At 42.0% G+C, this 12,421-nt stretch overlaps 1 protein-coding gene across 4 annotated transcripts in view; it reads right to left on the reverse strand.

Annotated features, from left to right (window-relative positions):
- Positions 1 to 12,421, reverse strand: part of INPP5A (inositol polyphosphate-5-phosphatase A) — a 261,753-nt gene that overhangs the window by 179,976 nt on the left and 69,356 nt on the right. For all 4 annotated transcript variants that reach the window (XM_068951378.1, XM_068951379.1, XM_068951381.1 and 1 more), the window contains exon 2: positions 11,528 to 11,569. In XM_068951378.1, the coding sequence (XP_068807479.1) occupies positions 11,528 to 11,569 (42 nt within the window). The remainder of the gene's footprint in view (positions 1 to 11,527; positions 11,570 to 12,421) is intronic.

Raw genomic sequence — 12,421 nt, forward strand, 5'->3', positions numbered from 1 at the left:
TATTCAAGTCGTACTGTTTCAAAGGAACACATCTAGCAACTGCCTATTGCAAAGAAAGTGAAAATTTACTGGAATGGCATTTTATTCATTATAACTGCTACGATCGTTTGCTTCACTAAAACCTCGTCTTACACGGCTGATAAAAATAAATAAATTGGTAAGATAAAAGTCAAATAAACTGTTTCAAATGGGTTCTAGGAAAAGGCACACACATATTAAAAACGAGTAATAGGGAGCCTTGACAGTGGACTCCTCCGAAAGGAAAACACTGGAGGAATTGCTGTGGCTGCAAAGCAGCAAAATAGAAAATCCTGAATTCAGACAACTATCAGCCTGTATCAGCCTGAGATACGGAACACATTTTTTAGTTCATGTTCAAATCCCTGAGAGCTTAAAATCACAGCACATTTGAAAAAGAATTATATGCTGCTATTTTAATAAGGAAACAGCACTGGCTTAAGAGCACTGAGACGTCTCAGTGGAATTCCTTGCAGGTTACACCGCAAAAACACACCTGAATATTAGCCACATCCTCTCATATAATAAATATCCTTCAACTAAGAGCAAATTAGCTCTGCTTCATTACCTTTTATGACTTTTCTGCTGTAATGGAAGAACAAACAGTACATAAGAATGAATAATGAATACTTCAGAGTTGAAAATTCATAGCTGCCAGAGGTTAAAGACTATATACAAGACCATATAAACACTGAATTTGCATCTACAGTAGCACAAAGTTTTAGAGATGGGCATTATTCTGAAGTTCCAGATACACCGAAACAGTGTAGAGGAAGTCACTTAATTTTTGGCGTATGTGTAACTGAGCAAGACGCTTCATCATTGTGAAGTATAAACATAAGTCTAGTGACAAATATTGTGAGCTACTTTTTCCATTTCTAATGGAACGAAAAATTCAACTTTTAGCTCTTGTGAAGTGATAGGAGAGACTCTGGAGACAATCAAAGAATTATGAGGGCATCGTGGGACAGGCACTTCAATCAACACTAAACACCTAGCATTACACCTTAGCCATCACGAAGGAACATTATTGAAACTGAAAAACATTCTGCAGTGAAGAAATGCTGAAAACAAGGTTGCCTCCGTAACTTATATTCAGCCCCCACACCCAGAAAAACTTAGTTACGTTATCCATAGTTTTTTCACAAGACAGACCTGATGAACTTGACCTAAACTGCTCAAAAATTTTGTAGTAAAGGAGAAGTGGCAGTGAACCCTCTGCCTCATTTGTTGAGACGTTGAAAGGGACTTAACAAGTGGGCCAGAGGATTACAAGAAGAGAAAGGAAGGGAAGGGAAGGGAACGTAACGCTGCCTTGGAGAACCTGGGTTTACCCTCGCAGTAAATTAAGAACGGGAAAAAAATTTGATACTAATTAGCATAGATATACAACAGTACAGGTAACTTCATTACTGGCATTTTGAATTCTTTGCTTTTAATGATACTTCAGTGTCATTTTAGAGTAATTCCTTAAGGGTTTTTTTTTGTTTTTTTTTTGTTTTTTTCAAACCCTTACAACAGTAATACAGCTACACAGTGTTGTTATCAGGTAGGTAAGAAACTTTTTACATCCTCCCCTCAAACCTCTGTCAGCCAAGCGAAGGCAGTAACAAGTCGTCCAGACCATCGCTTTCCCTGCGGTGGGTGCTGGGGGGAACGGGACGCTCTGCAGAGACGTGCGCAAACCCGTGCTGGCAGCAGGGGAACTGCGATACTCCGAGGTCTGAGGGCCTCTTCCGAAGCCTGAAAAATCCCATGCCCCGAGCTCTCTGGCATCCTGTCTCATTGCCTTCCCCACCTCCGTTTGGGATTCCCACCTAATTTCAATGCCGTTCCTTCCAGGGCTGGCTTGCCTTCCTTCCTGGCCGGCCAGGCTTGGTGGCCGTTTCCTGGGCAGCTCTCCTGTGCAAAGCTTGTGGCCTCTTGCTACCTACCCTTCCTGCCCTTCCTTCCCAGCTGCCTTTTCCGTCTCAACAGCTCCTGCTCTTGTTTTTTCCCCAGCTCCCCACTGCACCTTGGTCCTTTCCTCCAGGCTGCCCCAACTCCAGGATTCAGCCTCCTTGGCCAGTCCACCTTGGTCGCTGGCCCAGGGTTGAAGCCACGGGCCAGGTCTTGTGTCCCGCTCCTGGAAATAAGCTAGGAGTCCACAGGAACACACACACACACAAAAAAAAACCAAACGGGGGCTTTTGGTCTGGCCTGACCCTGCTGGCTAGGCAATGAGAGCTCATGCAACCCCTCTTGGTGGGACAGCGGCTCCTCTCCCATCTGCTCCAAAACTTAGAATGAGGCACATGCATGGAAATTTTCAGCTTAAGTAAGGAGCATTTTTACAACGTTAATGTGACGGAAACCATTGAGAAGGGTTGAGTAACTGAAAAAATACTTCCAAATACAGACGGCATTTATGCTTCAATACATACTATAGAAAAAAGAACCAATACATAAAAGAGTCAGAGGAGTTAACTTACTTGGAGTCCATACTCCAAAATACAGAATTCCTGGATTATCTTTCCTACTCTTCTGGCCCCTGTTCCCTGGCAACATGCTGTTTCCAGATTAGGCAGTATCTGAAGTCATGACTCAAACTCGGGTGGCTCAGTCAAAACTTGTTCTGTGCAGCCACAAATTTGAAGAGGAAGAAGAGTTTTGAAAAGCACACTGCTTTCCATGAGCTCCCCCCTCATGGGCTTCAGCGAGCTCACTCACACACATGAATTTCCAAAAAAGCAAAGCTCTTGATTGGGAACGGATAAGGACATATCATTCACATGACTGTGTTTGGAACGGCACGCCAAGCCTCAGCCTGTTGCTGCAGCACAAAAGCACAGAAGAGCCGCCGGGGCCAGAAAGCCCGTTTGCGAGCACGATCTGCACAGGATGCCACAAGTTTCCATGATGTCAGAGCCAGGCTGGCTGCCGGCCCACGTGGCACCGGAGACGGACTTTTTCCCCCTAGTCTGTCAGCTGGGCTGCACTCAAGTCTTTCTGCTTGAACTGAAACCACTGAACCAAGTATGTCCTTAGTGAAGCTTTAACCTAGAGAAATATACCGAAATCCAGGAATGCCCAAGTTGGAAAACTCAGGCAATCATTTTCACCCTGTTTCTAGGCTGTGGTTTTGATAAAGCAAAACTAAACAAAAAAACCTATCGGAGAAAAAGCTCCTGTCTGAAAAAGGCACTAGATTTAGACTCACAGGGGTTGCTGGGTTCTGTGGCAAAACGTTTCCGGTGATCATCCCTTCCAGTTAAACAAACAGGATTAAATCCACTATAATAACTAAAGAACAAACTTTCTGGGAGGCTGCTTTTTTTCCCCCCCCTTCTTAAAGGAAAAAAAAAGTTAATACACATGCTGTGTTACCCAGCTTTAAGGTAAGCTTTTTACTTTTGTATTACTGCAAATAAAGGACTCTCAAACATATTAAATGACATGGCCACTTACATACTGCATCAGAAAAAAATTCCTGTCTCCACACTTTCACTTAAATGGACTATCTGCCACGCATGTTACAAAAAGGACTGTACTAAAATTAGTATAAATTTTCTACAGCTCAAGCCCTCCACATCCTCCCATCCCAAACATTGAGCCGAAGACAAGACATGGGGTGGTGAAGGAGTGAAAAACCCATCAACAAAAGGCCTTTCTGTCTCACCCCTACGGCCCACCCATGCAATCACAGCTTTTCAGCTTTCTTCCGAAATTTCTTGCATCCCTGCTTTTTATTTTTTCCCTCCTGTAAACTGACGTTAAGGCTGAACTGACATTAAGCTGGATATTGGACACTTTACACAAACAGGGCAATAATCCAATTTACATATTCTGTGAATATACAGTCATTTGCATAACATGTACTTCATCAGATCATCCAATTTCTTGTCAAGCAGTAAACTCCTCCCCATCAAACATGTCCTGCTTCAAACCAGTGTTGTCACCATCTGTCTGTTCACTCTCTTCCAAACAACCTTTTTCCTCCCCGTTTCCAAGTTCCCGACTCTTCTTGCATTTGTTCTCTTTCCCCAAACTGCACGCGTTCCTTTACTTCTTGCGCTCTAGCTTGCTTCTCACAGATAACCAGTGCAGGAATAGAGTGAGGTTTAGCTGGATATAGCTATGGGCTTCCAGGATCTTCGGACACGAGGATTTGGCAGGGGAGGAGGAATAAGGGCAGACAGCACAAATCATCACGTTGGGGCAAGAGTTCTCAGAGGATCCATCAGAGAGGAGGAAGGTACGTTTTGGGGGGAAGGGAAATCTTTACTGAAAAGATGATGGGAGTTTAAGATCCAAGTAATCCTAACTGCTCACAGTCAAGTGATGAGACATCATACCCAGCAGTAGGACTTCACTGAACTACATCTCCTTAGAGGAAGGTTTTTCTCTCTTAGCTGCAATTTCTGACTGTAGAGTGCAACGTATGTCATAGCAGTTTACTTTCTTCTGAAGTACCTTGGTTTCAGTCAATTCCTTTTAACTGTAAATACTCTCTTCTCTGCAGAAGATTAAGAACCGGAGCGAACTGCACCTTGAGACTTCTGCAACATCTCTCCTCTGCAGTGCCTGCTTCCACCCCTTTCTAACAAGGGAGCAGATTTTGCTGATGGGAGCTGCACCGCCTCGTGCGAAGGATCCCAGGCAGCAGCGCAAAGCACTACAGGAAAGCATACGACAACACTATCCGTTTACTTCCGTAGCGCTGAGGCTGATGGCACGGATCATTACACTACAGCAAGTGGATGAAGTTTCTGGACCACAGAGTGATTTTGCTGTATCCACTGGTCATGCAGTGCTGCCTTAGCAATGACGGGCTGGTGCAACGCCTTCAGAGCGTTCTTCCCGTGCAGTACGGGCCATTTGGAGTTCTCCCACTTTTATGAAGTATTCAAATGTTTCTAGCTTAACAAAAGCATGCTAAATAATAAGCCGTTCCAGAACACATTAAAAACCTTGTGCCTTTTATTTCTGCACCAGTGTGCTCAACGTTAAGTCCAGGTCACAACTGTTTGTCACCTGAGAGCTAAAAGGAAATAGCTGAGCTTTAATGGTGACACCATTTACCATAAGAATAAAGAAAATCCACCCCGTGAAGAATCCCTTGACAGCCAACTGTCTTCCCTCCACAACCATATCTGCATGATGCTTAGCAGTACGAGTTGCTTGTTGTTTGCTCTCCTCCCCTAAAGAGGATGCCCAGTAGGCTGAGTATCTTTTCTCATGGTATTTTATCCTATTACATTATTCCCTACTTTCATGAACATTCATTTTACAACTGTGGTGTCTGTTCCACTTCTTTCTTCTTAGTTTTAAAAAAATATATATTTTCCACACCTCCCAAAAGTTTTGGTCACCTAAAGCCTATTTAGGCTAGGCAGCTTTATAGGCTGCCAAAAGCATTCAGTCAAACCACAGATGTTGTTGAGCGTCATGCATTATAGCACTGCAGTATGTTATTTTCTTACTAGTAGGCTCTAAAAAACACAGGTTGCAAGTCTGTGGCATTTAAGATAGCCAGCTACCAAGAAGATTACCTAGATTCTTAATGATTATGACCCAAAACCATTCTTAATGAAAGAAAAGGTTCAAAATGTCTGAATAAAAATAACGAGACATTCAATAATCATAAGGGTAGGGTGAAAACAACGTCAATTAAGCAAGCAATAATGGTGTTAAATATCAATTTAGTTTCTACGTAATGGGTAAATTACTGCAATACCCATTTCTAAGATGGACAACAAGATTTATCATATCATAAGGCATATAACCTAATACGCATGCCTAAAGAATTAAATCATTTTTTCACACTACTCAAAAGCCTTATTTGTACCAGCTATAGTTCTCAGACTACATTAATAGCTACAAGGTCATTAAGGTAAAATTTCACTGATATATGCATTGATAGCCTAATTTTGTTGAAAATTAGATTTCTAATTAGACTACAACCATGGACTTCTAATATATCTCAGAGAAAATTGTGCTTCCTTTTTTAACACCAATTCCATCCTTAACAAATTGAAAATTGTTCTGTATCACCTTATAGCAACATTCAAAGCAAAGTAGTTGACCTATTTCTCTGTTTGAAAGTCAAAGGACAATACCTAAGATTTCACTTTGAACGGGAGTATGTGCCTTTTTAAGTGCAAGCATGTCTTTGCTCCTGCAAAGATGTTCTCAAAACAAATTAGCTGCTTGCAGCAATTGAAATGGACTTAGAATAAAGTTTAGAGAAAAATCAAACTTAGGATATACAGAACATACATACACCTACCAACAGGTTTTAGTAATATTTCAATACTAAATACAATCAGTTTGCAGAACAGAGACATCAGTCTTCACTTTATCAGAATAGTAACCATAACGACAAACTCTAACGTAACTAAAGCGCAAAAAATGCCGTAAAGGCAACCAAAATGGAAGCTTTACTTGTGTTACTCTAGTTACTACCACCGTTTTCAAGATGCAGAGAAAACTGAGCTGGATTACAGAGAGTCAAGCTCAGGGGGGGGAAAAAACAAACAAAAAAGCAATCAAAAAAATAATCAAAAAACCCCAACTCAAACACGCAAGCCCAGAAACCTACAAGTCAGCGGATGCTCTAAACAGTAAGCAAAGCATAACCTCGGCGTTATCCCTTCCAACTCTAAGCTTAACAAAACAATTTTAAAAGTGACTTCTGGGAAGGCAGTCAGCTAATTTAGCACTCCTTTTTTACTCTTAATGAAAAAACAAAGCACAGTTTGTACCTAAAGTTGTACCTCCTCACCGAGGCAGCGGGACGCGCCTGGGGCCTGGGACCCTGGTTTCTGCTTCGTGCAGCAGCAGGGCACGCAGGGGGGCGTTCGGTGCAGGACGCAGCCGCGCGGGTTACGGTAGCGCGCGTGTCGATGCAGTAGTGTGCTGCAGCCCCCAGGCAGACGGCACGGAGATGTGCCGCATCGAGCGGGCTCTCTCCACCTGGGACAGCTTCCCAGGCCGGGCCCCAGGAGGCCGCGCAACTCACGCTCCCAAGCTGCACAGGAGCGCAGAACGGCCAAGGCCAGCAGGGACCTCTGGAGATGGTCTGGTCCAAGCCCTGCTCAAGCAGAGTCAGCTGGAGCAGGTTGCCCAGGACTGTGTCCAGTCGGGTTTGAATGTCTCCAAGGATGGAGTCTCCACAACCTCTCTGGGCAGCTTTGCTCCAGAGCTCGCAACACACCTCCTCGGCATCGTACTATTAAACCAGCTCTCTGAGCAGAAAGATGGCAGAAATGGAGTAACACCTTCGGGAGGTGTGAGCGTCACGAGGTGCTCAGAGGGGACCCAGCCCCGGAGCCAGGCAGTGCTGTTTCCCTGCTACATCTAGACTCATCCCACACCATCGCCTAGATCGCATGCTTTCACAAGGAATAAAACCCACCATCAGGTAAAGGCTTTGTCTGGGCTGTAGGACGCTCCTTGCCCTCTGTTGAGGGCCTCCCAAACAGGCAGTCAGATCCTTCTCTAACATTCCACGCTCAAGAACGTTGCAAATTATGTATTTAGTGAAAGTGTGGGTTCAGAAATGGGTGACAGAAAGCGTATGTGATATAACTGCAGACGTCACCCAGCAAGAGGACGACTTGGGAATAGACATGTGATGGAAACTGTCTCTGACTAACAGCTGACTTTCTTCTGTGAGCTTATTCTCAAGAAACTATCGACCAAGGAGAAATACTCCTGGCTTTCTTAATCACATTCACATTCACAAGAAGCAATAGGATGCAAAATCTGATAGTAATTATAGGAAAAAAAAATTCTGCTGGTCCAATTCTCCATCACATTTAAAGAGAGCAAGTTTCTGAAGGTCAGCTCCCAGAGGTGAATTAAATATGAATCTCAAGCTTTAAAGGACGTGAACATTTCTGGCTTTCCTTCACAGAGGAAAACCTGAAAACATGAATTCTTAGGATTCTAAAGCTGGAACACCTGAATCGCACATTCAGATATCCCATGCTCCCTCTAAAAAGCATCAGTACTTGAAAGTAGATGCTCAGGAAAAAAAATGCACATTCAAAGAACCACCTTCTTGAGGCAATCCATACAATAGCAGAGGTAGAGGGCTTGGGGAGGTTAAAATCCACTTTTAAGTTGCCAACACATGAGGATATGTTTGGGAAGGGGGTGGAGCAGGAGGAGAAAGAGAAATAAAAACTTCAGCTGTCCTCCCATGTTCTTCCTTGTTTGTTTTGTTTTTTTGATAGTAAAAATACACTAATTTTGAAGTTGTTAATGCATCCAATGAAGAGAAGGAGAGTAGGGAAGAATCCTGACTCGGTTAGAGAATATATTTGACAACAAGGTGTTTAACCAAATAAAGCACTTTGATCAGCTTGTGAAGCATAAATATACACTGATAAATGGATTTCTCAGAAGCCTGCTTCTCATCCTTCAAAGATTTCATTACTAGAGCAGCATCAGAAAAGCTTGCTTTCTTTTTCTCTCTCTTTTTTTTTTTTTTTTTAAACCAAAAGCTTATCCAGTCAGGTTTTAAACCTTCTTATTTATCTTCTTGCAATGAGAATACTATACCTACGACGTACATCACAAGGAAAAAGAGTTATGAAGTCACAAAATGAACGTCACGTATTCAGCAATGGAATCAAATGAAAAAAGTAGAGCAGGGAGCAGGAAAAACTTTACTGTAAGTGTAGAGATGGGAGAAAACAAACAAGCCAGCTGTGGACATCAAGGCCGTTCGGTCCCTCAAAGGAGCCTGTGGCCAGCAGCGTGTCAGGTGCATTGCCGATGCCGGTTCTAAACGATACACAAGGGAAAGGCTCTGCCACTTCCTTTGCCATGACAAAATCTAATACCTAAAAGTATCCAGAACCGAGTTAAGCAGAACTGCTCCTTCATTTTGTTCTAATTTTCCTCGAGGGAACACAAAAATCTGGATAATAACAAACTAGTAGAAAATTATTCAGTGTTTGATAGACATATCTATTTTCAAAGACCAAAGACTCGAGTTGGATGAATCCAAGGAAAATGGATCAGACAAAAAAACCCCTTCTTTTCCACATCAACTCTACTGTCAACACAAGCAGCGCAGCAGTACACTGCAGGAGGGCTGCTACGTGCTACTTGTCATTAAAACCCAAGCGAAAGTTTATTTTAAAAGGTTTTTTCTTTTAGCATTTTTTGGACAAAAGGTGTAATTTAAGAGCATTACTAAATCTTTCTCATTTTTCATGTTAGCAATTTAGGATAGTCATACAATAAGGGCAGAAGTTAAAAAATAATGAGTTTGGGAAGTACAACAGAGCAAATAATCACTGATAACACATATAAATTGAATAATCCACATTCCTCTATCACACCTATTAAAATCCCTTATTTTAATTTGGTGGAACTCAAAAACAAGCCACAGAATACTACTATACTAAAACATTAGTTGATATGAACTCAAAGATAAAGACAAATCAACCCTCCTATACCAGTATTTAAGAAAAGAAAACCAGCACTAATATTTCCATGTTTGGGTTTAATTTCTAGAAACATGTTAAACTTAGACTGATGACTTCTTCTTGGTGCAGATTGTTTTCACTGCTTGCAAAAGGATGTCACCGCCAGAGGTTACACAAACCGTACTGACACAACGCTATATGCAAATTGAATTCCTCAGAAGAATGGAAAAAGTTGTGGTCTGTGGTTTATCTGGGTTTCGTGTTGATAAAGAAGTGCTAGAAGTCGCGTTACGAGCCGTTCCCCAGCGCTTCTCATGAACTTCATCCTGCAGCGCGTTTCAGCCCAGCGCGCCGGCGCGAGCGGCCAAGCGGGCGGCGGGCGCGCGGCCCCGGCCGGGCTGTCACCTCCGGCTCCCGGCCACCGCCGCCGGGCGCGCGCGGCGAGGGAGGACACGCAGCAACGCCGCCGCGACGGGCTCAGACCCGCTTGGCCCGAGGCTACGGAAACTCGGACCCGACCGGCCGCCTCCCAGCGCCGGCGAAGCGCGTCCGCCCTGTTGTGAACCCCGCGAACACGAATGGTCACCGGACCCAAGCCGGACCAAGCCCGGTTACATGTCCGTGTAACTCCAACTCCAGGCTACCAGCAGCTCCCCCTCCTCCCGCCGCCCCTTTCTTGCTCGGCACAAAGCGTTTCGAAAGGTTTCTGCAGCGCTCTGGTGCAGAATGAGACAGTTACGTGAGTCCTGACCGTTTCTGTGACATGGAAGAAGCACTTCTCACCCCACTTTAGCGACAAGCGAGCATGGATGGGAAACTGCTGATAAATATGCAGAGACAAGTAATGTGACGCTGTAAAATATGCAGCCAGTGATCTAAAAAAAAAATACGGATTATACCTATTTAAATGTAGTTCACATTTTCATCATAGGAAGAGACTTTTCTGAAAATCTGGAGAGGTTTTTAATTAGAATTAGCTGAGAAAGCCTGCACACTTGAAACATCATCTACATACAGCAGTAATCAACTGAGATGAAAGAAGAAAATAAATAAAGAAATTAATCTCTTGTGAGACTGACAGATGCTCTGAAACATAAGATTGGGTACTCCATTTCAGATTTTTGCAAATAAATTAAACTTGCCAGAAAAAGCTAACTGCACTATTTCACAATACTGCAATAAAGGTTGCATGTTGCACTAGTAGCTTGTGCATCTAAATAACTACAGGATGTTTTTAGGTAAAAAAGCAAAGATAAAAATATTGATAATTAAAACATGCTGCAGTTTCACATTAAAACTGGTACAGTGGAATACTGTTACTTTAAACTTTTTTAAGTAGGAGATTTAACAATTCTTAAGGAATTTCAAAATCTACCAATTCTGGCTGATGTGATACATTTGACAAAGCGAAGCAGCACTAACCAACACGGCATATAAAGGATGACACCTTTATGTCGCATCACTGCTCATATTTTATTGCTTATTTGCATATTTCTGCATGACAGCTTATTTGCATGTTTCTCCATGGACTTAACAAGTTAAACAAATCTGTCTTGCAACAGTATGTGTTAGAATCGCTTTTATGCTATAAATAAATACACATAATACGGGTTCAGTTTCCATATTTTCATGTTGCCCAAAAATAAAAAATTCAAAGAAGGGTGGATAGCAGGACTGATCTATTGCAAACCAATATCAACATTGTTAGGTTTTACCGTCAACATAAATGTAAACTAGACCTTGTAACACATTTAAAAAAAAAAACCTACTCCAATACATTTCTTTCTTGAAGGAGACTTAAAAGACTACTTCATGCCAAACGAATATCATGTTTATGAAATATCAGAACTTTTTCTGGCAGAGGACTGCAAATGAGAATGAATGATGTTTATACATTGGGTTTTAAATCTTCAGTTAGAAACCCAGAAAGATGCATATTTTTTAGAACTGGCTTTAACTGTAAAATAGTTCATGGCTTTAACTTGACAAAGCAAAATATCTTTGCATTAAAATGTTGCACTATTAACTAAGGTAAGAGGCAAATGTACGTAGAACTTCATAAAAAAAAACCAAAAGTTTTACCTTACCTGATAAAATTCCCGAAGCCAATTCTTCTGTAAATTTTCTGGCTGTAAAATAAAATAAAATAGCAATTAATTAAGAATAAAGTATTTTTATAATAATAGTTTGATACTATTTATTTTCGCTGATGTATTCAAATGGGGGTTTTTCCACATTTAAAAAAAAAAAAAGGGGGGGGGGGAGGGGGCAAACGTCACCACGTTCCTCCCAGAGCTCTAATGGCCAGACCTTTCCTTCTGAGTTCTGAGGCCCCTCTTCTCAAATTTTCCCAAGAAGGTACATTTTGCATAGGATTTCACTACAGTCGTACAATCACAATCACATAAAACAAAATCAATAGACTAAAAATATGTCATATGTGCTTTTTAGAAGTATATGTTCATTACCTGGATATCAAAAGTTGTACATAAACTGCCGATACCTAGCTTTTGCAATTTGAGAATACAGCTTCAAATTACATAGATGGACTTGAAATGAACTGGCTTAAAGACACTACGGTGCTTCTGGGGGATATCTGAAGTACCTCAGAACTCCTGTCAAGGATAAACTTGGATAAGTGCTTCAAGATTGCTACAGAAGTTCTGAAAACTAAAGAAGTAAAACTAATGAGAAGTACAAAGTTCTGCCTTTTTCAAAACATACAGCACCCTAGATATGCTTATGGAGGTAGGTAACAGATTTTCACACAGCAAACATACAGCTATAACTCAACACAGGTTTCTCTTGCACGTTCAACACTAGCACTTCCTGCTCATCTTCACATCGAGTCCCCATCATTTGGGAACAAACCCCAAATCAGACTCTTCTCCTGTAGGAACAGCAAAAACGTCCAGTATCTCGGGTAGGTAGCCAATGCACTGAAGCAGAAACCAGAAGATGCTACAACATCCTCACTTTGG

Source organism: Struthio camelus, chromosome 7 (genome assembly GCF_040807025.1).
Source record: "Struthio camelus isolate bStrCam1 chromosome 7, bStrCam1.hap1, whole genome shotgun sequence".
NCBI lineage: Eukaryota > Metazoa > Chordata > Aves > Struthioniformes > Struthionidae > Struthio > Struthio camelus.